This window comes from Dunckerocampus dactyliophorus, chromosome 18 (genome assembly GCF_027744805.1).
Source record: "Dunckerocampus dactyliophorus isolate RoL2022-P2 chromosome 18, RoL_Ddac_1.1, whole genome shotgun sequence".
NCBI classification, from domain to species: Eukaryota; Metazoa; Chordata; class Actinopteri; order Syngnathiformes; family Syngnathidae; genus Dunckerocampus; species Dunckerocampus dactyliophorus.
In genome coordinates, this window is record NC_072836.1 from 8,108,215 (window position 1) to 8,131,074 (window position 22,860).

General features: G+C 42.0%; 4 protein-coding genes and 1 non-coding gene across 6 annotated transcripts; 2 read left to right on the forward strand and 3 right to left on the reverse strand.

Annotated features, from left to right (window-relative positions):
• Positions 1–101: 101 nt before the first annotated feature.
• On the reverse strand, positions 102–12,592 carry colgalt1a (collagen beta(1-O)galactosyltransferase 1a). The gene is made up of 12 exons (XM_054759751.1): positions 12,250–12,592; positions 8,275–8,385; positions 8,084–8,201; positions 7,534–7,668; positions 7,258–7,462; positions 5,383–5,502; positions 5,228–5,304; positions 5,043–5,149; positions 4,835–4,967; positions 3,526–3,653; positions 3,238–3,444; positions 102–2,811 (listed from the first exon to the last, which is right to left on the reverse strand). The coding sequence occupies exons 1-12, from the start codon at positions 12,462–12,464 to the stop codon at positions 2,544–2,546; spliced, it is 1,824 nt and encodes a 607-aa protein (XP_054615726.1). The 5' UTR covers positions 12,465–12,592; the 3' UTR covers positions 102–2,543.
• trnam-cau (transfer RNA methionine (anticodon CAU)) lies at positions 9,315–9,387 on the reverse strand. Its single transcript has one exon. It is a non-coding gene; the product is annotated as a tRNA-Met (tRNA).
• A 422-nt stretch (positions 12,593–13,014) lies between the features above and the next one.
• On the reverse strand, positions 13,015–14,667 carry pgls (6-phosphogluconolactonase). 2 transcript variants are annotated; one of them, XM_054759785.1, is made up of 6 exons: positions 14,603–14,667; positions 14,081–14,349; positions 13,893–14,000; positions 13,722–13,823; positions 13,460–13,600; positions 13,015–13,395 (listed from the first exon to the last, which is right to left on the reverse strand). In XM_054759785.1, exons 2-6 carry the CDS (start codon positions 14,342–14,344, stop codon positions 13,249–13,251), a joined length of 762 nt encoding a protein of 253 aa, XP_054615760.1. In that variant the 5' UTR covers positions 14,345–14,349; positions 14,603–14,667; the 3' UTR covers positions 13,015–13,248. The 2 variants fall into 2 exon arrangements, with proteins under 2 accessions (XP_054615760.1, XP_054615758.1); XM_054759783.1 differs by having other exon boundaries at positions 13,016–13,395; positions 14,081–14,345; positions 14,603–14,666.
• Positions 14,668–15,169: 502 nt separating this feature from the next.
• LOC129171279 (zinc finger protein 500-like) lies at positions 15,170–17,115 on the forward strand. The gene is made up of 4 exons (XM_054759782.1): positions 15,170–15,503; positions 15,617–15,695; positions 15,770–15,872; positions 16,094–17,115. The coding sequence occupies exons 1-4, from the start codon at positions 15,229–15,231 to the stop codon at positions 16,702–16,704; spliced, it is 1,068 nt and encodes a 355-aa protein (XP_054615757.1). The 5' UTR covers positions 15,170–15,228; the 3' UTR covers positions 16,705–17,115.
• Positions 17,116–17,392: 277 nt separating this feature from the next.
• LOC129171276 (zinc finger protein 813-like) lies at positions 17,393–22,285 on the forward strand. The gene is made up of 4 exons (XM_054759778.1): positions 17,393–17,846; positions 19,534–19,703; positions 19,793–19,898; positions 19,969–22,285. Exons 1-4 carry the CDS (start codon positions 17,564–17,566, stop codon positions 20,583–20,585), a joined length of 1,176 nt encoding a protein of 391 aa, XP_054615753.1. The 5' UTR covers positions 17,393–17,563; the 3' UTR covers positions 20,586–22,285.
• Positions 22,286–22,860: the final 575 nt, after the last annotated feature.

Consider the following 22,860-nt stretch of genomic DNA (forward strand, 5'->3'; position numbering starts at 1 on the left):
TTTTCTATGCTCGAACTATGAAACTATTCCAATAATTAATACTGAATCGGATAGTATGGCAATGGACACTGGACACAATGAATGGACAGACTACTACTAGATGGAGGAGAACTGTACCAGACAACTTCATTTCGAGCTCGGATCATCACATTGCAGAATTGTTACAGACATGGGACACATGCATGATGATGATTGTGACTTGCAAACAGCACTTATATACTTTCCTTGAACAGGTGTACGTCAGCAGTACTAGCAGCCCACTATTTGTGGCGTGGGTAAACATACAGTACATGTGCAAGACTTTAACCATATATGTCAAGGCATGTCTGGACAACTTGAGAACTATACTTTTACTCCGATTTCAGTCTGCAGAGAGTATATAGCTTCCGTGGTACAGAGAAATGAATGATATCAGAATCCTACTTCGCACAAATGCACTTATCGCTGTGGGGTCTGGAACCAATTAACCAAGATAAACGAGGGACGACTGTATGTGATGTAACCCGTGTACCACCGGTGGTACTCGCACCACAGTTTGAGAATCCATGTGCTAAGAGCTTTGCCCTCAATGTGCTTGTTTGTACTCGGTCAAAAATAAATACATTTGGCTACAGGGACTTCCAACAGAGTTTTACTGTGTCTTTTAATCAATTCACTTTCTTAAACGTACAACCGACGCCTCAGCTCGGCATCCCTCAGCAGTCCACATGGAGCGGATAATTAGAGACATGCGCCGTTAGTGGAATAAGGTGTAAAAACTCTACAGACTGACATAAAGTGCACGTTTGTTCTTGAGTGGAGGTTATTTTGCCTTATCATGGGCATAACCCTATCCAATTACATAAGCAGTGGAGGTTGCATCTGCAGGAGAATATCATTATAAAGCATTTAGCATCCTACTATGCCAGGGAAAACACGCTGTAATAAGCGAGATGTCAATACAGATGTTCAGCTGTAAGATAAAAGGCACTGGTGTGGATGTCTGACGGGCATCTGCAAACGCTTTGCTCACGTGAGGCCTGCACGGAGGTTTGCCCCGCCGACAACGCTGTCAACAGCTGCTCTTTGGAGCTGATGTGGCACTGTGGGAATTGCATGGTAGGTGGCAGTAGAGGACACGGTTGATGGGACAGGACGCTTTGGGTATCACCTCATGAAGATTTTACAAGGGTGTTATATATATAGATTAGAATCGCAATTCTATGAGAAAAAACATCCCTAATATGATGAGAATAAAGTCGCAATATAAAGAGGAAAATGCCAACATTTAAGGGAATAAAGTCTTTTTACAAGGTTTTCCTATTATGAGCATAAACATAACCATGTGTTAAGATGAGGACTATTTATCAATTCTTTTTTCCCTCCAAAAATATATTACTTTAATTCTATACGTTTAGTTTCGTAACATTACACGTTTTTCTCATAAAAATATGACTTTTCACATGAACATGCCACCTAATTCCTGTAATATTTATGTTTCTATCTGTATTCTTGTAATATTACAATTTTTTGCCACTTTGAAATATGCAACTTTATTCTTATAATATTAATTAATATTATAATATTACTTTGTTACCTCTTAAAGTGTGTTTTGGATAAAAATTCTCCTTTATTCTTGGATTATGATATTTTTTCCACTTAATTAAATAGTGGAACTTTACTCTTGTAAATTGTGTATTTTTTCCACTTAAAAATACAACTTTATTCTTGTCAATTATGTGTTTTTCACATCAAAAGTTTACTTTATTCTTGTATTATTTTTTTTTCTCTTAAAAATCCAACTTTGTTCTTGTCATTTTTTTATTTGCACTATGATTGATTAGGACTATGGATAGCTTTCCTGTTAAAAATACAGCTTTATCGTTGTAATATTATGTGTTGTTTATTCCTATAACATGAATTTTTCTTTCAACAGTTTCTTCTAATAAAAATTCGAATTTATTCTCGTAATATTCCACGTATTTTCTTTTTTTTTTAATTCCCTAAGGTATTTTTTTTCCTAGATTTTAGTATTTTTTCTGTAATAGCAATGATGTCATGTCATGGCCAAAAACATACTAAGCATCTAATGCTGCTCACAGCCACCAGGGGGCTTATTTCTACGAAATATGGCATTGCTATGACTTGCTGTGATGTATGAAGGAGAGCTACATCCTGACTTCATGACTTTTTTTGGAATCTCTCAGCATTCACTTGCAATTTGTGAGGGAAATGCAATTTCTGGTTATTTATGGAAGGCCTGCAGATGCATCATTTACTATATTGATGGGAATTTTGCAGAGTGACATGCAGTCGTAGCCCGATTCACAGTGTAACGTCACAATAAAACCTCAAAAATAATTTGTGCTCACATAAAGGTTTGTTTCTGTATGACAGACACAAGTTGGGTACTGCAAATGCCATCTCATGTGGCAAGTCTAGTGCCTTTTTGATGAGCATGATGAAACACAAACATTTTTTTACATCCCTTAATTTGTGATGCCATTGCCAAACATTATAAAAAATAAAAATAAAAAAAAACAATGGGTACTTTTTTTGGGGTCTCATAGCTCGTCTCGTGCTGTGCTGTCCAAAGGTGACTGAAGCACGTCGGAGTTCTGGGCCTCGGTGCTGAGCTCAGCCTGCTCCTGGGTTTTCCCCGAGCGCGTTCTGTCCCAGTCTGTGCGGATCTTGTCGTTGTCCCACACGGTGGACGTTTCCGTGTCGCTGATGTAGCCCCAGTCGCCCGTGTAGTGTGTGGGGTACACCAAGAGGGGCTCTGCTGAGAAGGCTTTGAGGTCTCGGGTCTCAAACTGCTCCATGTAATCTGACCTGTGGACGAGAGGGTTATATTAGAAAATATATTTTAATAAAGGCAATATTTCCATATACAGTCAACGACCCGATGAGTCTCCTATAGTCGAAGGGTCTACAAAAGCCGTTAACTGCCGGGGGTCTCTAATTAGAAAAGAAATCATCAGTGGTATTAATGCTTGCTGAGCAGTTTGCTCCTTACTGCTATTACAACACTGGTTCTGTTGCTGCTGTGTTGTGCAATATATTTGTTAATATATCACCATGTGGTCAAAGAGAGTGACATTTCTCTTTCCACTTTCTCATGCACTCCACAACATTATTAAAAGGAAAAAAATTATGTTGTTACATAGAATGAATTTTTGCAAGCTTCCAAATAACGCCCCGTTTTGGTAAATAGAGTATAGAATTAAAGCATTTAGAGTAGGCTATCATGTCACTTACACTGGGTGTTTATTGTACATGATGGGTAGGAACTCATCCACTGGCAGTACTCTCTTTAAAGGCTCAGCTCTTAAAAGCTTCTCGGCTCCTTGTAAGGAGATCATATAACCGAGGGTCCAGTAGGAATAATCCGCTTCCACTAAATTGTGAATATTTGGCACCGCTTTCTCAGAGTGGTCCACTTGCATTCGTTTGCGGCCGATGTAACTGGAAGAGAGTGGAGAAGAGCGGGTGAGGACCAAGTTCGCTGATGACTTCGGGAAGGAGGCAATTAATAATAAAGCTCACATGAGATCCCAGTCGAGTCCTTCATCCTCGATCTCGCTCATCAGGTTCATGAGGCGCCGCTTGAAGAAGACCTCGAAGCGTAGGTCGTCTTCGATCACCAGTGAGATGGGCAGGCCTCGCTCGACAACCTGTCAGCAAGCATCCAATGTAACAATTATCTTTATTGGAGTCTCCATCATTCTCTTCATCCACTTTAAAAAGTCCTACAGAAAACTTCATCTTAGTGAGGAGGCAGGGCTTTTTTGGCATATTTAATTAGGACTGTCAAAGGATTAAAATATTAATCACTTTAATCACAGTTTTCAAATGAATTAATCATGATTAATCACCGTTTGCCACGACGCGTGAAATATTCCCGTGTTGTCTTTCTGTTTATTTAGACCACACACACAAGCATAATAAAGAGGTTGTTGTGATTTTCGACGTGTCAGTGAATGCACCTCGCTGTTGTCTAGTGGCCACAAAGAAGTGTTGTTCCCAGGACGGGCGGACTAGAGATGTGAGATACACATATGGTGTAGCTGTGGATGTGTTCAGGTCAGAATAAAGTTAAAAAAGAGCGTCAGATTCCGTGTGACACTGTGGCGACGCTATTGTAGCTCCGTCATAACGGAGATGTGGCTTGACATGATGCGCATGTCTTAACGACGGTCAAAATTTTTACGTAATTAATCAAATAAATTTGTTACCGCGCTATTTTTGACAGCCCTAATTTTAAGCCTTTACTGTACTTATGATAGACTACAGAAAATAAATGGCATATTTTAGGCTTTTTTTTCCATATTGTGTTTTTTCTAGTCAAATGAAGTGTTCTGCACCTATAAATTACATTTCTATAGTATATTTATTATTTTGGCCGCACGGTGGTCGAGTGGTTGGCATGTTGGCCACACAGTCAAGAGATCGGGAAGATCTGAGTTCAAATCTCTGTTGGGCATCTCTGTGTGGAGTTCTCCCCGTGGGTGCGTGCATGCGTGCGTGGGTTTTCTCCGAGTATGCCGGTTTCCTCCCACATTCCAAAAACATGCATGTTAGGTTAGGATAAGCGGTATAGAAAACGGATGGATATTTATTATTTTTACTGTATTTTTTTATTTTATTGAGATTACTTGCATTTGGAAGAAACATTTTTTTCCCGATTTTGCTGTGGTATTTCCTCCTATATTTTTAATAAATAAATATCTCTACACTTAATATGGCAGCCACTATTTTTTTTAATCAATTGAAAATTTGTAGTTGAAACATGAAGTGTGTGATATAAGTATGGCATTTTCTTTCTTCTTCTTCTCATCCTGTCCTCATGTGTTACCTCTTTCCAGATGTTATAGTGGGAAAGGAAGCATCCCAGTTCTCCTTTGGTCAGCGGGCGGCCGTGATAAGGGTCGCTGTATCCAGGGAGCATGTGGATGCCCATAGCCTGGACATCGCTGCTATTTAATGCCCTAACACGGGACAAGAGACTCATTATGAAAATACACTACAGTGAAATCACACCTGAAAGATGAGATTCAGCTCACTTTCCATCTACAGCGTCAATGATCTTGCAAGCAATCTCCTGCTCATGGAGTGCTCTCAGCATACGCTCTCGGCGGTCAGCGCGCCTTCTCAGGTTGATCATGAACACCTGACGACGCGATAGAAGCACTAGATGCAAATGCACATTCTGAACAGCAGGGGGTGATCATTAGCACAGTTCCCTCACCTCATCAAAACCCATTTTGTCGGGCTGTCTGGAGGGAACGGGGATGAACTGGGATGGCAACACTGGGGGGTGGCGCACTAAAAAAGACACTACGTTTAAAAAGTAGAATAGGCCAGCCAATGGGAGCGAGGACATAAAGAAGGTCATGCACTCACCGTTTACCTCCAGCACAGAATGCAAAAAGCTCTCGGCCTCGTCTTGCAAAGTATTGTGGGAGCGCAGCGGCACGGTGAGGTAACCGTACGTCTCTCTGTTGCATAGAAACATCTGGACATCTGTTGAAAGCGAAGGATGGCCCACGTTTGTTGCGTTGTCACTCGCAAATGGCAAAAACAATGGAGGCGCATACACCGGGTATTTTTAACCCCTCTCTGTGGTTTTGGCAAAAAAAAAATCTCGGCGCTTAACAATGGTATTTAAAAACATCTCAGTCCACATAAAAATGTATGCGTCACATACCATAGTAGTAGGCGGCCTATAACCTCTAACCTCCAGAGGGTCTTAAAGTATGGTATATGTGTTATAGCCACTATTACTGTTCTTTTTGCTATATTGTTGTGTCTAATTCAGGATTTTATGCCTAAAATAACTTTCTTTTTATTTTTTACACCTCTTATACCCTATAATCTAAAAATTGCATCATGTTCTTCTTCTCCAGACTGCAGACTAATTGAGACTGATGTAACAGCACCTCTGCTGGCAGCATCAAGTACTACAGTCTACTCAAATGTTTCTGTCTCTCAATGAACTAACTACAAATCATTACATTTTGCCTTTGGCTCAGATTGAAATTTAAAAAAAAAGTAGTACCAGGTCGATCTACGTTCCGGCCCTCACATATAGTCATGAGTTTGGGTACAAGCGGCTAAAATGAGTTTTCTCCATAGGATGGCTGGGCTCTCCCTTAGAGATAAGGTGAGAAGCACTGTCATCCGGGAGAAACTCGGAGTAGAACTGCTGCTCCTTTGCATTGGGAGGGGCCAGATGAGGTGGGGAGGTGTTCAGGGCATGTCCGACCAGGACAAGGCCTCAGGGAAGACCCAGGACAAGTTGGAGAGACTATGTCTCTCAACTGGCCTGAGAACGGATCTGACGGGAGAAGCTGAACGAAGTGGCCGGGGAGAGGAAGTCTGTGCTTCCCTGCTTAGGCTGCTGCCCCGGCGACCTAAGAATGTATGTAATGGGATGCACCTATTCCGCCTATAAAGCCTTCTGAAATAAACTTCCAAAAAGTGGCAACAACGCTCCATTTACATCATGTGAACTGCATATTAACCAAGCTACATCGACACTGTTATTATTGTTATTAACATTATGATGCTGAGGAACTACGTTACTGGTGTAGTGACACCTCGCCACACCACACCAACTAGCTACTGGCTTTCGGGCGACTAGCTTCACCACACACTCGCCTGCAGCGCTCACAATGCCTCAGGCCACTACCAAAAGGTATTGGAGCTGCCGCCTTTGCTGCTGTGTTTTTGTTTTTGAGTTTGGAAAAGTTAATGCTAGGTGTAGTGTTCATTTCCATGTGTGTGAAATCAATGCGAAATCAAGCTCCGGTAATAAGTAAAATAAGTAATAAGTAAAAATAATAACAAAAACTACGGCAAAATACTGTAAGTATCACATGTTGTCATGAATGTGCTTGTTACTACATGCTCACAGCATGGATATAAAACCATAAAACCTTGTTGGAGGTGTTTTAATAGCGGGATATCTAGGTGCAATAGGTGTGTCCCATTACATGCATGATTTATCTGCCTCTTTTTATTTCTTTAGAACGCACAGAAAAGAGAAAGGCGTGTGTGTTCATGTCTCACATAAGGCCTGTGGATGATGGGCAAAATTCCCCCAAAAATGCAGTTGTCCTTTAACAGACAAAAGAACTCAACCGGTGCACGTAAGGAGATAAGGACATGCTGTAATGTCCTCCAAAGACGACAAGCAAAAAGAAATCCTGTCTATATTTACACAATCAAAGTCCAAATACATTATTTACATGTGGCCTTGGTTATTTAAGCTTTTACCTGCCCTTCGAGCCGAGTAGGCGAACACAATGATGTCGTCGAAAGCCCAATTGTATTCTGGGTGAGGCGGGTGAAAAGCCAGCTGCCTGGATGCTTCTTTCCTGAGGTCTATCAGGAAGGTGGAGTGCACCATGGGAACTGCAAAACAGCCCTTACGCACACGCTTCCTCACAGGCATGTAGGCCGGGGTGCGCTTGTAGTAGCCCTAGGGAAGGTGAAATGGTGTTAGCGGAGGAAATGCCTCGTCGCTGTCACTCACAACAACACGGTGTGTACCTGGCTCGTCATTCCGCACCAGAAGTTGGAATAGGCTGCACGGGAGTCCAGCATGGGAGCAGTGATTGTCTTATTCTCGCTTATGAGGTTCCAGAGGACATTCGGGTTGGTGAGCAGGTTATCGCAGTCCATCACCTACACAAGGAGGACGACAAATGAGTGGGATGCAGGATGCCTTCAAATTATCGCAACACAGATCAAAAAGCACATATGGTAAGCCACTCATTTCCACGTTGAGAGGGGGAAAGTCAGCTTTCATTCAACAATGCTGCAGATCTCCTCTCTGGACGGAACACGCTGCTAAATTATACACCAAGCCAAAGCAGCAGTGAGTACAAATAGAAACATGCGACGACTGTGCCACTGTACGAGGAGACATCCAGAAGAACCACACCAGATAATCTTCAACCAAAAAAGGCAGACAAATATGACAGGGTCCTCTTCCAACATGATTCCCAGCGCCAGAAATGGCCCTGTACTTATCCGACTCCTGTTATTGGACGACACAACCTTGGAGCTTGGCTGGTTTCTGAACATGGAAGCGACTTACCATAAAATAGTCGGCCCACATCTCACGGGCTGACTCCAGCGCAACTTGCCGAAGCCTCATAACGTGCTCGTAACGGGGGTCTGTCCAGTGCTTGGGACCCTCTTCATCCTCATAGCGGCTGCAAGAAACACAACAAATGTATTTTATTTACTCCTGATTACCAACATCAGCCGTGAAGAGAAGAAACCCACCTGGGCTCCTCTTTGGGCCTCCACTCCACATAATGATAAAAATTCTGCACATTGATGAGCCAGTCACGCAGGATGGCTGTGGTATTGTCCTCGTTATGGTCGGTTGCTACCCTGTTGAATCACATATTAACATAATAAACTGTAACAATTGACTGCAGATGTGGGAATGGGCACAACATAGCATGATCTGGGCTAAAATTAACAATGAATATTTCATTAACTCTTATTTTTGGGAGTAAAACAGAATTCTAAGAATGATATATTTTTTGATTAATTGTAGTACAATTAATTGATTGGATTTCTTGTCTGTTATTCAGGCTTTGAAACAATAGAAACATATTTTAAATAGCTAATGTCATGTCAAACTTCGTCAGACGCCAAACAAGTTGAGACTGACTCAACAGTGCCTCTGCTGGCTGTAGCAAGTACTACAGTCCATGTTGCGTCAGCAGCTTCAAGATGAATCACCAGTCAATTGCACTAAATTGAAAGAAATGCTTCATTTTCATTAAATGAATTGCTGGTTTTCAATATCTTTATATTAATTCTAATATATATTTTTCAGATAGTAATGTTTTTCAAAAGTAAGATTTTTTTATCCTTGTTTTAAATTGTTAAACGCTTTAATTAAATGCTTTGTCACGTGTGGTTGCTGTTGTTGTACCTGGATGCCCATAACTTACTGAACAGTGCCTCTGCTGGTTGCAGCCAAGTACTGCATGCTGTTTTTCTAATATTTTGGTTACCCTTACATGAGCGGGGCAAAATACAAGAAACACTTCTCAGCAAGAAGCTGTGCCTTTATCACAGCCTCATTTGTTTTTAAAAACAACACTTTATAACACATTAAACACGTACAATCCATTGGTAAATTCTGCCATAAATAAGAGGAGCATCATAGAGATCAACAAAACAACGACCTTTCTGTGCACATTTCACCTCAGCTCATTCACTCCCCCTGAGAGGTCAGCAGGGGTCAAAATACTTGAGCGCTCGGGTAAACAGTGCAGCTGCAGCGCCGGCAGACATACACAAAAGAGTGCCCCGTGTGAGGATCGAACTCACGACCTTCAGATTATGAGACTGACGCGCTACCTACTGCGCTAACGAGGCTGTAGGCGGCAACTGCTGCAGTGTCACATATCACACTGAGGCCTGCAACACATGCATTGCAGCAGCATGCATAGGTTACATGTTAAATGCAGGAGTAGTACTCATTCAATTAGAAAAAAAAGTGAGGAAAACTTGCAGATGCGGCATCTGTAGAGACCTTATCTTTAACAGCAGCTCCAAGTTGTGTTGCGGGTCAACCATGAGCTGCAGAGCTGGTATTTGCTCACAGGGGCAACAGCCAGAACCGGCTGGAAAGGGGCACATTTCACAAGGAAGTGTGACAACACTGCAGCGCCTTGCTAAGCCATTGCTCGACTACCTTCCAAATCCTCAAACACGGCATAACACACACACACTATCATCTAAAAAAAAATGTTGTCCTTAGCACTGCATGCATCATCACTGACATAGTTTCAAAGTATCCAGACTCCCAGTGGATCCATTCTGAGGCTTTAGCTTGCTTACAAGCAGCTGCCAAATAAAAACATCAGCGTCCACTTGTGCAGCGTTTACAACATCAGACTGCTGTTTGCAATGTGCAGCTGTATGCCGAGCGGGCGGGAGATAAAAGCAACTGTCATCCACTCAGGCACATTTTGCAAGAAAGTGCCACTGATTGAAACGAGAGGGAACAATTAACAGCTCTGCCCACATAAAATGAAGCTTGAAGCATACCTCCCCGAGTTCTGCACTGCACTGCTCGGAGGGCTTAAGTACGGGTGGGCTGTCGCAGCATGTTGTTAAGCTATTAGGACGGAAACACCTACACTTTTTTTTTTTTTTTTCTGCCCCTCACTTTTGCCTAGGCTGAAGGGGGACTTAATGGTCTAAAAAAATCCTTTTTCATTGAAAAACTTGATAAAACAACCTGGGTTCAGTTGTCACTTGAGATGTTGTCTCAGTGATGTTGTTGCAGGTTAATGCATGACAGAATTCCATTAGAAAGCCCATGAAAGTTGATAAATATTATGAGCATTACATCAGAGCAATCAGATTGTTCTTCCCAAATGCTGGACTCTCAGCATTCACTGAGGAAACAAGTGTGATGCATGATTGCATCAGACGGAATGCTGGAATCGCTCAGCATTCACACAGCTAGCGTGAGGGTGAGTGCCGAGATTTTTCTGTGTGGATGCTCGACTTTCAGCATTCAGACAAATGTGTCCTTGATGCATTTGTGTCAATATTCACATACAGGTTTACTACTCAATCACTATCGGAAAATGTTGGAGTTTTTTTGGTGTGAGTGTTCTCAGCTAACAAATGTCAATTTGCTATAATATAAAGACTTTACACTCAGCATTTTCATGATTAGTATTGAACGACTCACTGGCTATGGGTCAAAATACTGGGACTGTTCTGCATGGAAGCTTGACTCTCAGCATACACACACTTGGTGGTTCATCGGTTGTCCCCTTGGGTGAACGCTCGACTCTCAGCATTCCGACGAAAAAATGTTTGATGCATGATTTTTGATACCTGCATTTGTGTCAGTTTCTGCTAAAGTGGTTGGCTACTTCCTAGAACTTCACACAATGCAGTGTGCTTCTCTGTCTCAATGAACATGCTGGAGTCTTTCTGGATGAATTGTCTCAGCATTCACGAACACATTTGGATGTACAGCATGGCATCATTAATGCGTATGTTCGTCTCTCAGCATTCACACACCTGTTGGTTAAAATTGATGTTAATAAATGTTTTACACAATTAGTGGTTGGCTACCCACTTCGTGTAGCAGGGGTGTCCAACATGCAGGTTGGGTTTAGGGAAATAGGGAGAGGGTTAGATAGCAAATATGGAAGAAAGGAGCAGTAATTTTACGAGAATAATATCAAAGCATTACGAGAATAAATTTAGAATTATAAAGAGATAAAAGCGGTCATCTTTCAAGAAAAAAAGTCTTAGTCTTACAAGAATTAAGTCGTAATATTATGAGGAAAAAAAATATTTTAGAAGCACAAATTTGAAATATTAAAGAAAAAAAGTTTGTTATTTTTTTCCCAAAAATCATAATCTTGTGAGAAAAAACAAAAGAGTATGTGTGTAATTAGGTTGGCATTTTTTTTTATATAATATTACAAAAATAAAGTCAAAATATTGTAGGTTAAGGTCATCTTATGAGGAAAAAAAGCTATTTGTAAAAAAAAAAAAGTTTTAAAAATGAGCAAAAAAGGGTATTGTAAGGGGGAAAAGTTCATATTAATAAAACTGTACATTTTGTCACCCATAACACAAAGCTTCAAACGGAGTCTGCTTTTTCTTTGAATACTTGTATATAAACTTCATAGCATATCTACATGGATTACAACATATATCAAAGCGGCCTCCGCACTCTTTGATTTTTCAGCATGCTGCCCTCAGTGGAAAGTTTGGACCCCCCTGTCCTGTAGGGACAAATGCTGAGATTTGTCTGCATGGATGCTTGTCTCTCAGCATTCACACAATATACGTAGTTACTTGCTCACATGCGGAGAATGGAAACAATGTAAATGCATGTCTCTCAGGCTCAGGGTATACATACAGTATGCACTAGTAATGAGCTACTGACTTCCAAGGGTCAAACTGGGGGGTTTATTCAATGCGTTTTAACTACAATAGAAAGTTATTGGTCTGGTTTTTCGAGCTGCTGGCTGGGGTAATAGTCATAGTCGGGGTGTTTATTGGACCCCCAAACACCAAAATCCCGTCCCCACCCCTCCACGTATACAGATCAATGTATGCTTCTTCCTAAATGTCCCGATGCACACTAGCACTAAATCCATCCCCGTCATCAGAACGTGAATGAACTCACATTTATGATGGGGATTAGAGTGGGGAGAAATTTGGCATAGTTTGCTTTGATTTTCCATAGCAACTACTCACCACACAGCCATGCGCTCTTTGGGGTAGTCCAGCCTCTCCACGGTGCCGAGCACGTAGGGCAGGGAGTGCTCCGAGTTGCGGCAGATGAGGGCGAGGAGGACCCGGGGTGCGAGCAGCGGAGACTCGGGGTTCCAACGCTCCTCCGCGAAGTATCCCCGACAAGGTGTGCAGCTGGACAGCAGCAGCAGGAAGGCGAAACCGTGCATTCCACTCATGATTCCACACGACAGTGATGGAAGATGATGAAATAAATAAATGGTCGGTGGAAACACGGTGCTATGCTGCAGCTGTCAGCTTTGGGGACATCATAGACCAGAAGAAAAAAAAGATTGTAGAGAAGCTGCAGAAGTTCGGCTTTAAAGGGGAGGAGGAGGGGTGTCATGTTAAAGGGGATGGGCCCTGCAGGAGAGAGGGGATTTTACCATAGTTTTATAACTCTTTGAACTTTGCTTGTTATTGAGATATTGTCACTTACTAGACACAGCATTACGTACACCTGAACAATTTAATATGGCCCAAAACAAACGTTATAGTAAGAATGTGGCCTTTACAAAGATAATATTGGGGTTATTAATGTTTGTTATTGTAGTTGAGAGTCGTGTCTAACATTTTGACTCCCCTGCAGCTTATTGAGTTCATCCAAATAGTAGAAAGCCTCGCTTTCTTTGTAAGATTATGAAGGCAAATCTTGATATGTCATTAGTCATTAGATTGTGCAGGGCTTTTTTAATGTTGCAAAAACTCCCAACAGCCAGCAAATATGATGCATGTAGTTTAATTAGCTCTTCTGAGAATGTTTGTGTCCGACTTCTCATATTGCAAAGTTAAAACTAAATATTATCTGTTCTGATGCATCAGGACATAGACAAACATGCTTCCAGTAAGTAAGTGCTACAGGTAGCAGTGAAGGACGGCAGGCATCTCAAGTCTGTCTCCATTTTGTCTGGGAATGAAAGAAGGGCTGCACAAAGCTTCTTCATCATTTGTGTGTGGAATGTTTTAAAGTTTGGCACCAGAGCCCAGCCTTTCCACCTGCATAGTCAAGGAGGCAGCAGCGGGCTCGTCTATGAGCCACAACAGCTCGCCGTTAGTCGGGGAGACCCGGGCTGCTGGGAATGCTGGACCATCTCCTCCTTCCAGCACCTCCTGCAGGAAAACACATAGAAAACATCACATTTAAATGGCTGTTTCTACTCAGTGGTACTTTTACCTTCAAAACAGGCGCTTTGCTCCCTCCAGTGGACACAAAAACGGCGGAGCGTGCAGCGTTCACCACAGGAAATGTCATGGTTACGCGCTCTGGTGGTGGTTTGGGAGAGTCGCTGATAGGTGCCACCATCTTCTCGCTCTCCTGTCAATGGGGGTGGGATCAAAGCCAGTTACTTATCTTGCATTGTTTCATGTGATTAAATGAGGGATGGAAGTGACAGCTGTGAATATAACAACTAAACTACTTTAAATTTAACATTCACCTCCAAAAGAGGGTGGTTGGGGAAGAGAGAGCAGGTGTGTCCATCAGGCCCCATGCCCAGAAGCAGCACGTCAAACACGGGGACGTCACATTCAGGGAAGGCCTGTGTGTGTTTGGAAGTGGCGTAATGTAAGAATAATGTAATAGGTCAAATCAAACAGAGCAGATGCACCTTTTTCAGTGTGCGAGCATAATCCTCAGCACACTCATCCACTGGTAGTGAGGCCTCAATGGACAATATTCCATCCTCTGGAATGTTAACCTTGGAAAATAAAAGATTCTGCAAAAAAGGTGGAGCAGGTTAGCTTCAGAAAATATTTAAATAGATGCAATCAAGCAAACAGAAGTATGCACTAGTACCTTATAGAGCCCATAGGTGCTGTCAGGGTTGTCAAAGGGCACCACTCGCTCATCACAGAATCCGACCACCCACTTGCTGCAGTCCAGGCCAGCAACGGCCAGCAGCTCTTTGCTGAGCATGGTCACGAGGCTTCCTCCCGAGAGACCCAGGGTGAACCTGCCCCTGGAGTTGATGGCCCTCTCAGCCCGAGAGGTCACCAGGTGGGCCAATGCTGAACCCAGCTCTGCTGAGGAGGGGAACACCACGACTCTCCTGCCAGCCATGCTGTCTTAAGAGAAGCACAGAGAGAAATGGTGCAATGGCTTATGTGAGGAAACTGCTTTGCAAGTCATCATTACACCTTTGTTTGCTTGGCCCTCTTGTACAGGGATGTGTTTACTGTGAGGCTAATTTATATCTAGACCCAGAAAGCTACAACACACATCACAATAAATCAAAACACATTAAAGGGATTATATTTCGTAAACATTAGATATTGTTAGTCTTTAAACTGCAGTTCATAGTGTTAAAAGAGCATTTACCCAACGTATCAGTGCTAAAAGCAGAAGAGGAAGATTTTCAGTCGGCAAATGTAAATCATTTCCTGGAACGAGTTTCAATAGCCAATCGCATTCCGTGTTTGGGCCGCGGTGCATTGTGGTAAATGAGGTGTTCAACTCAGTGGCCTGAGAGAAAAAGTTATCTCAGCAAGTAGTTAAAAATATGACTTATTTAAAGATTCCAAAAATGTTGGTGAGTACACGATACGTAATCAGAGTGTGAATGCTAAAACTGAAGCGAATTAATTCAATAGTTAAATACCAATCACTTCCTGGAAAGAGTTTCTATAGCCAATCACGCTCTGTGTATAAACTGCGGGGCATTGTGGTAAATGAAGTCAAAGATAAGGGGGGGGCATGGATAAAAAAATATCCAGGGGTTTAACAGTTTAATATTAAAGCAATCTACAAAATGCGTAAAGTACGGACAAACTGGTGACTGCTACTGAAATACGGATGGATATACACATCAAAACGTTCGTGTGTAGGATTCCCTCCCAGCCGCTAGATGGAAGCAGCACTTCCTGTAGTGCTGCAAATATTGAACATTTTTGTGTTGCAAACACGCACGTCTCCTACTGGCTGTTTACTCCTTCACTGTGCAGAACATGTCCGTTTTCTGCTTCCAGACGCAACTTGTGTCCATCATGGACGCGCTGTCCAAAGCAGCTGTGATGGAGATCGGCAAGCTGGTGGAGATCGAGTCGAAGATGCTGAAAATCGAGATCACCCGCGGGCGGAACGAGATCGCCTCCCTCACCGAGAAGCTGCATCTAATGGAGAAACTGCTCCATATGGCACAGAGAGGCAGACAGGACACAGGGGTCGGCTTGGAGAACTCGGTGCTGCTGGAGCCTGACAGGACAAGACCTGTCATTAAGAGGTATGGCTTGTTGCCTCCTGCTCGCAGCCTGCAGGTAGATACCAAGTCGGTGCCATCATTGCTTTTGCTTGGCAGCTGCACCCTGTATTTATTCTGAAACTATTGCATCCTAGTGACTTTCCATGGGACAGCAATAACTCCTCCCCTGAGACAAACAGTTTGCTCCAAGACGAGGAGACTCCGGCATTTGAAGTAAGTCTCGTGTTATGTTTACATAGATATGACGTTATAATAGATTGTGATTTTGACATACGTTCCTCAATTAGCCTCCTCAATCAGCTCAAGAGCAGCCCAAACTGATGGTGGTGAAGCAGGAGCCATTAGAGGTGGAGAATGGAGAGTCTGAACAGGAGAGAACATCTGAAAATAGTATGTTTTTAATTATTCTATTTAGTTATGCCTACAGATGCCTGCAGGTGTGCACAAACTTGTAAACCAGATTTGATCCAGATCCTTGAAGAGAAACCGTAAAGGCTCAGAAGGTGTAATTTATTGTGTGTGTGTTTCACCAAATTCTGAAACAATGTAACTTTAAAGTTAATAACATTACTGACTGACTGTATCTAGAATAACTTTTTACTTGTCAACAGACATCCAGAAGAGCCCAGATGTGAGCCAGCATCCTAAAGAACGCCTTCAGCCGGTGTTCCCTGACTGCATTGCGAGCCTGAACGCACCCCCATCTCTCCCTGCACCTGGACAGAGAGATGCACAGTGGAATCCACAGCCTCCACCAGGACACACAAACCAAGAATCTGCCAAAAGCATCCCCCAGATTGTCGCCTCTCCACTCAGGAGTGTGAAGATGCACAACCTGAGGAATTCCACCACTAAGAAGTTTGGCTGCCTGCAGTGCGGCAAGAGCTTCAGGTGCTACAGCCAGCTTGAAATACACCAGAGGAGTCACACGGGAGAGAAACCTTTTAGGTGCACGTTGTGTGGGAAGAGATACGCGCAAAAGGGGCACTTATATACACACCAGCGCACTCACACGGGAGAGAAGCCGTACCGCTGTCCCATTTGCGGAAAGGGCTTCATTCAGAAATGCACCCTCGACATGCACCAGCGTACGCACACGGGAGAGAAACCGTTTGTTTGTGTGCAATGCGGAAAGGGTTTTACAAAGAACTGCAACCTGAAAAAGCACCTTTTAGTACATCTTGATCCGGATTTACAGGTGTATGGTAACCAGTCAACGTGAAGTGAAGCATTCTTCTCTAGCCGGATGTTCTAAAAACAAAAATCAATAATAAAGTTAACATTTAACATGAAAAAAACTCTTGAGTGTTAAGTATGTAATTCACTAATTCCTTGTTTTATGGATTGTCAGGAACGCTACATTTAAAGCACAGAAATGAACAAAAATATTGATAATTTGTCCGACTCATGTAATGCAATACTTACAGTGCTGCTCTATTCCTATACTTTCTATATTTTCTTTGCATTATAAACAACCTTGAATGTGACGGTAACTTGTAAAATTTCAGTTTTTCAATAAAACAGTAGATGGCAGTAGACACCAACGATGCTACAAACACAAGTACTTCCGGAAGGCTTTCGAAATAAAAGTCATGGGCACCTCAGATGTGAGTGGAGTCTTTATATTGTATATTTCTTCTTAGGTGAGTGGGTTGAATGAATCATGTTCACGTTAAAAAAAAACTCTTTGGATTGTAATTCTTAAGGAAAATTACGATTTGAAGATAAGCAGATTAAATGACAAGGATAAACATGCTAGTTATAGACTATTATTATTTGTTATAATATTTATTATACCACACTATTAACAATAGTGCCGTTTTTACAACAGAGAGGAAATGTAATTGGTTGAAACGTACAGTATTTCCCATTTGACCGAACAGTGTCTTATTGTGATATACTGTACTGTACGGCCTTCAGGCGCAACTCGGAAAGGGTCAAGTCCACAATCCCACAATGCACCGCGGCCGAGCTAACAGCTAACTGTCAAGAGTACTATCCAGTCGCTCAGCTTTTGTCTGATACATGAGGGACGTGGCGGGGACGATATCTCCATTTACACTCCGCCTGCAGCCGCCGATATGATGTGCGACACGACCAACCGAAATTTCCGAACGCAGCTAGCGGTTATACTGGAGAAGCTAACCAAGACGGCCCTGGTGGAAATAGGAAACCTGGCGGACGAATGTTCCTCCGTGCTCCTGGGCGAGATCTCCCTGCACAAAAGCGAGAACGAGGCCCTGAAGAAGAAGTGCTACTCCCTGGAGGTGCAACTGAGGGCCGCCCGGGAGGCGCAGTACTACCCGGCACCTGTCAACAATATCGGCCGGAGGAATCCCGAAGGTCAAGAGGCTCACAAATCTGGTACGTCTCTTTTGTGTCCACATTGACACCCACATACAGGAGTGTCCAAGGTGACACATTTAGAAACTCTAAAGTTAATCTGGATTTGATCCAGTTTGTGTCTTTGGAAGCAGTTTGAAGGGCGAGAACCAGGAACATTAATCCAGAGCTAATTCAAATTGTTCAGGTACATTTGAAGGATGCTATTTTAATGTGTAAACGTAGGATCAGAAACTGTCAAGTCAATGTGGATTTGATCTGGTTTGTGTCTTTGAAAACAATCTGAATTTGCATATAAAGAGGTCTTTATATCTGATCTGTGTCCTTGCAAGTCATTTGAATTGTTGTGTTATGGCAATAGTTGTAAGATCAGACACTCTGGCTTCAATCAGAATCTGATCCAGATCGTATATTGCGAAGCAATTTCAATTAGCATATCCAGAAGATGTAAATTTAATCAGAATCTGAGCCAGGTTGTGTCTTTGGAAGCAATTTGAATTTATATATGCTCGGTTAGAAGATGGAAATTCAATCCAAATCTGATCTGTATTTGGAAGGAAGCTATTTGAATGTGTGTGTGTGTGTGTGTGTGTGTATAAAGGGTTAGAAGCGTTAAATTTAATCAAGATTTGAAGGAAGTCATTTGAATGTGTGAAAGTGAAAACGTAAACTGTACTTTTAAACTAGATTTGTTTAGTTTTGGAAAAAAATGTTTGAATGCATGCTAAATTTAATCTGGATGTGATCCAGGTTGTGTCTAAGGAAGTAATTTGAATGTGTGTATGCTGTGTTAGAAGATATAATCAGATTGGATCTAGATTTGGAATAAAGTTATTTGAATGTGTTTATGTGTTAAACCAGAATGTGTTTATTTGAATGTGTGTGTATCAGGTTAGAAGCTAAATTCAATCCACATCTTATCCAGATTTGACTGAGTGTGTATAAGTGGAATTAGAAATTGTATTTTTAAACCAGATTTGGAAATAAATTGTTTGAATGTGCACTAAATTTAATCTGGAACTGGTTCAGATAATGTCTTTGGAAGCCGTGTGTCCATGTAGGGTCAGAAGATGGAAAATTAATCCAGATGTAATTCACACTGCACATTTAAAAGGAAGTATTTGAATGTAGGAATCTAGGATTAGAAACTGTAAATTGAATTTAGATTTGAGCTGGTTTGTGTGTCTGAAAAGCGGTGTGAATTTGCATGTGAACAGTTAGACATCAAGTTTCTATACCTGATTTTGTGATCGCAAGTAATTTGGATTATTGCATGTGGGGTCAGAAGTTGTAAATTTAACCTTGATCAGATTCATAATGTGTGTTTGACATGCTAACTTTAATCAGGATCTGATCCGGATCGTATGTTGGGAAGCAATTTAAATTTGCATATTCAGCGTTAAAACCCGTAAATTTAATCTGGATCTGATCTAGATTTTGTATTTAGGGGTCATGTCAATTTTTGTAATCCAGTGGCAAAATGCAAATTAATCTGGTTTAAATCCAGACTTTGTATCGTGTAAACCCACGTTAAGATCTCTTTGGAGATCTTTTTTCCTGGTGTGTTTAATGTGAAATGTTTTACAATGTGTAAAGTCTGAATCTGGATCAAAGTGCGTCCTTTTCAGAAATTCAGACCCTACATAGTACAGTCATAGTTTTTTCCGCTTGTCAAAAGCATGCTGTGTTAAGAAGGTCTCACTTTCAGACCAGCACCAGCAGCACCAGCAGCAGCATCAGCATCAGCAGGGGGCCCCGGCCATCGATGGCGTCTTTGGGAAGGACTGGTGCATGGACCTGTGGAGAGAAGACAAAAGAGTCCCCCCTCAGAGGAAAGAGACAGTGGAGCCTGTCGCCATGTCCAGCATGGGAACACAGGTCTCAGGAATAACTTTAGTCATGAGGTAACATGTTGACCCAGTGAACAGGCTTGGTGACCGTCATGTCTTTGTTTTTGTCTTGGTCAGGTGTTGGACATAATGGACAGAGAACCTGATCTCATTTTTGTTAAGGAGGAAACGTATGACGATCATCCACTCGGGCAGCAGATGAGGCTGACAGAGAACAGGAAAGGTAGAACGGAGATTAAATAACACCTCATTATAATTGTGATTGTTACTGTGTAATTTTTCGTACGGTGCAGATTTGGGGATGCTCGACGCCGAGGGCGCCCTCCATCGATCTGTCAGTGAGCTGCAGCTTCATTCGGAGGATTTGACCAACTTCCCCTTGATAGTGGACGGTCAAGCACAGCGCTCGCAGCCAAGCATTATGGACAAGCTGATCGAGGACGCAGCGATGAGCACGATGCTCGACAACACAAATCCTCCCGCAACAACCAGTGAATACGTCGACTACACAAACGCCACCGCCAAAGATTTCGTCAGCTATCCACCAAAACCCACAAGGCCACCTAAGCACTTCCAGTGTCTCTTCTGCGGTAAAGTATTCAACTATCTCAGCAGCCTAAAAGTCCACGTCCGACGCCACTCGGGCGAGAAGCCTTTCAGCTGCACGGTCTGCGGCAAGCGCTTTGCCCAGAAGACGTACCTGAAGCTGCACCAGCGCGTCCACTCCGGCGAGAAGCCCTACAGCTGTCCTGACTGCGGAAGAAGTTTTTCCCAGAAAAGCTCCCTGAACATTCATTTTCGGACGCACACGGGGGAGAAGCCGTACAGCTGCGTGGACTGTGGGAAATGTTACGCCTACAAGTACGGCTTGAACCACCACCAGTGTTTCAGTCACATGAAGAACACCTAGACAGGAGCAGACGTGTTCTTCTGGGCTCTCATGAAGAGCAGTGAGGCGTGTGCCAACGTGTCTACCAAGGAGTGTTAGGGCCACACTGAAAGATTAAAAAAATTACAACAATAAAGCAGACATTTCACAAGAATAAAAGGTATCATTTTGCATGGTGGAAATAAGAATAAACTCATAATATAAAACAGAAATTGAGAGAATAAAATAAGTGGGAAACTGTATCAGAAAAAAGCGCTGACATCAGAAAATAAAATTCTGACAGCTATGTAGTAAAATAATGTGCAGTATTATGAGGAAAATTAACTAATTTAAATTTTTTATAAATTTTTGTTACATTAAAAAATCTGGCAACATTAAATTTTGCAATACTGCAAGAAAACCAATTATGTCAGAATATTAAGAGAATAAAAAGTACATGTAATAAAGTCATATTACAAGAAAACAGCAGCAATTTTTGTGAGAAGTCTTATGAATAGAAAGCCTGAGCATGTAATGAAATATTTTTTAAAATATCATTACATTAAAATGATACTTGACAAAAATTGCGTTGTAAATTGAGGAGATAAACGTACTGTTTGAATAACGTGCATTAGAAGGATTTTTAATCATGCAGGTTATACTACAAGAAGGAAAACTCATATTGTGCAACTTTATTCCAATTTTGTCTCATTTCCAGTGTCACCCTAACACTCTTTTGTGAAAGGTTATGAATTAAAAAACAAACAAACATGTATCTGTAAAGCTGCAACAGTCAAACAAGTAGAGAGCATTTCTGTCTTTGCTTTATTTTCTTGTGGTTGAACGACTATTCCCTTCAACGGGCGTTTAAAATGTGTTTCTGTTTGAATGCTAACGGGATACTTTGGATTATTTGTGTGGATACGACACAGTTCATATGAGTTCTATTTGGAACATTTTGTATGTTTATCGCAGCACTTCACAGATCTGAACGTGGGCCAAATCCGGACGATGCCCCGGCGGGATACATTGTGGTGGTCATCCACAACCACGTGGCGCTTTTATGGCACTTAATGTGAATACCTCATCAAACCGCTGACCTCATCTGCATGGCATGCTCTCATACATTTGCTGTATGTTCTTTTAAATACCTCCTTCAAGGCCATCAAAGGTCTTGTCTAGTTAAAGCTACAATAATACATTGTTTGCACACATAGCGAAACTACCTCGTCGTATTTTTTCAATACAGTGTGTTCCTTTCATGGTGTACAGGCACTATTTCTGTACTTGTAAATGAGCTTCAGACTATGGGTTTTTTCCCTTCTAGTGCCTGAAAGGGGGCCAATAAGGGTACAAAATAGGTGTAATGGTGCAATTTGTTCTCTGCAAGCAATCTCGCGTCAGTCTTTTTTTGATTTAATGGCAGAAATGGGATTTTAGATGTTTAGGGGAAGATTGTGAGATTTTTCTTTTGCATACATCACCATAAACCAGACAAACTGCCTTGTAATGAAACAAAGCCTGGGTATTGTTTCGTTTCTTAATTAGCGTGTATTTGCCATAAGAGAAATGAACCGTGTTGTTTTTCCCCTTGTTGCATGTCCAGATTTAACCCTCCCCCCCTGCCATATGATCGTAAGATGTTAAACTATGTGCAAACGTTCAATCAAGTTCAATGCATTCTTCATTCAAGACAAAGCACACTTGTATTTTTGAGGGATGTTTTATTTAATAAATCTCTTACCTCCGAAGTGGAGCTTCTTGTAAATTTACACTACAGTAGACCAGCGTGGGGAAACCTGTGGCACATGAGCCAAAAACGACCCCGTGAGAGCCTGTGATGTGGCAAAAACATAAAGCATTAATTCAACTGTTTCTAATATATAAAGTAGCTAATGGTTTGATAGCTATAATAAATTAGTATGGCCCTTATAGGACTGTACAAAATTGTGCAAGACCAATAGAAAAAAACTAAGGACACTTCAAGTTGCTCGGCAAATTAACTTAATTTTTGAAAAACAATTTAAAGTAAGTCTCAGAGGTCCCATAATAGCCTTGATGCTGGCATTTAGACAGCGCTTTAAGTAAGTAAGCCCTCCTGGGAACACGCCCTTTTGTGTCTGTAGCTTGAATGCTAATGAGCTGTCTTTCAGACAAGCGTGTCTCCAAGCGCTTCATCTACTCGTCTAGCTGGAGGCGGGTCAGGCCGGTTCAGGTCGTATCACGTCGATGACAGGAGGTTCTTCCTTCATGAAAACCGGAACTTCAAAAGTGAGTGATTGGCCACTCAAAAGTAGAGCGAGTGAGGGAGAGAATA

Coding starts and splice junctions, on each gene's coding strand:
- pgls (XM_054759785.1), bottom strand. CDS start 14,344: ATGGCTGGCAGGAGAGTCGTGGTGTTCCCCTCCTCAGCAGAGCTGGGT. Junction 13,601..13,721: donor CCAACCACCCTCTTTTGGAG/GTGAATGTTAAA, acceptor CCCCATTGACAG/GAGAGCGAGAAGATGGTGGC. Junction 13,396..13,459: donor GCAAAGCGCCTGTTTTGAAG/GTAAAAGTACCA, acceptor GTTTTCCTGCAG/GAGGTGCTGGAAGGAGGAGA.
- colgalt1a (XM_054759751.1), bottom strand. CDS start 12,464: ATGAGTGGAATGCACGGTTTCGCCTTCCTGCTGCTGCTGTCCAGCTGC. Junction 5,305..5,382: donor TTCTGTGCTGGAGGTAAACG/GTGAGTGCATGA, acceptor TGTCTTTTTTAG/TGCGCCACCCCCCAGTGTTG. Junction 4,968..5,042: donor ATTGACGCTGTAGATGGAAA/GTGAGCTGAATC, acceptor GTCCCGTGTTAG/GGCATTAAATAGCAGCGATG.
- LOC129171279 (XM_054759782.1), top strand. CDS start 15,229: ATGTCCGTTTTCTGCTTCCAGACGCAACTTGTGTCCATCATGGACGCG. Junction 15,504..15,616: donor ACAAGACCTGTCATTAAGAG/GTATGGCTTGTT, acceptor ATTGCATCCTAG/TGACTTTCCATGGGACAGCA. Junction 15,873..16,093: donor GGAGAGAACATCTGAAAATA/GTATGTTTTTAA, acceptor ACTTGTCAACAG/ACATCCAGAAGAGCCCAGAT.
- LOC129171276 (XM_054759778.1), top strand. CDS start 17,564: ATGATGTGCGACACGACCAACCGAAATTTCCGAACGCAGCTAGCGGTT. Junction 17,847..19,533: donor TCAAGAGGCTCACAAATCTG/GTACGTCTCTTT, acceptor TCTCACTTTCAG/ACCAGCACCAGCAGCACCAG. Junction 19,704..19,792: donor TGTCCAGCATGGGAACACAG/GTCTCAGGAATA, acceptor TGTCTTGGTCAG/GTGTTGGACATAATGGACAG.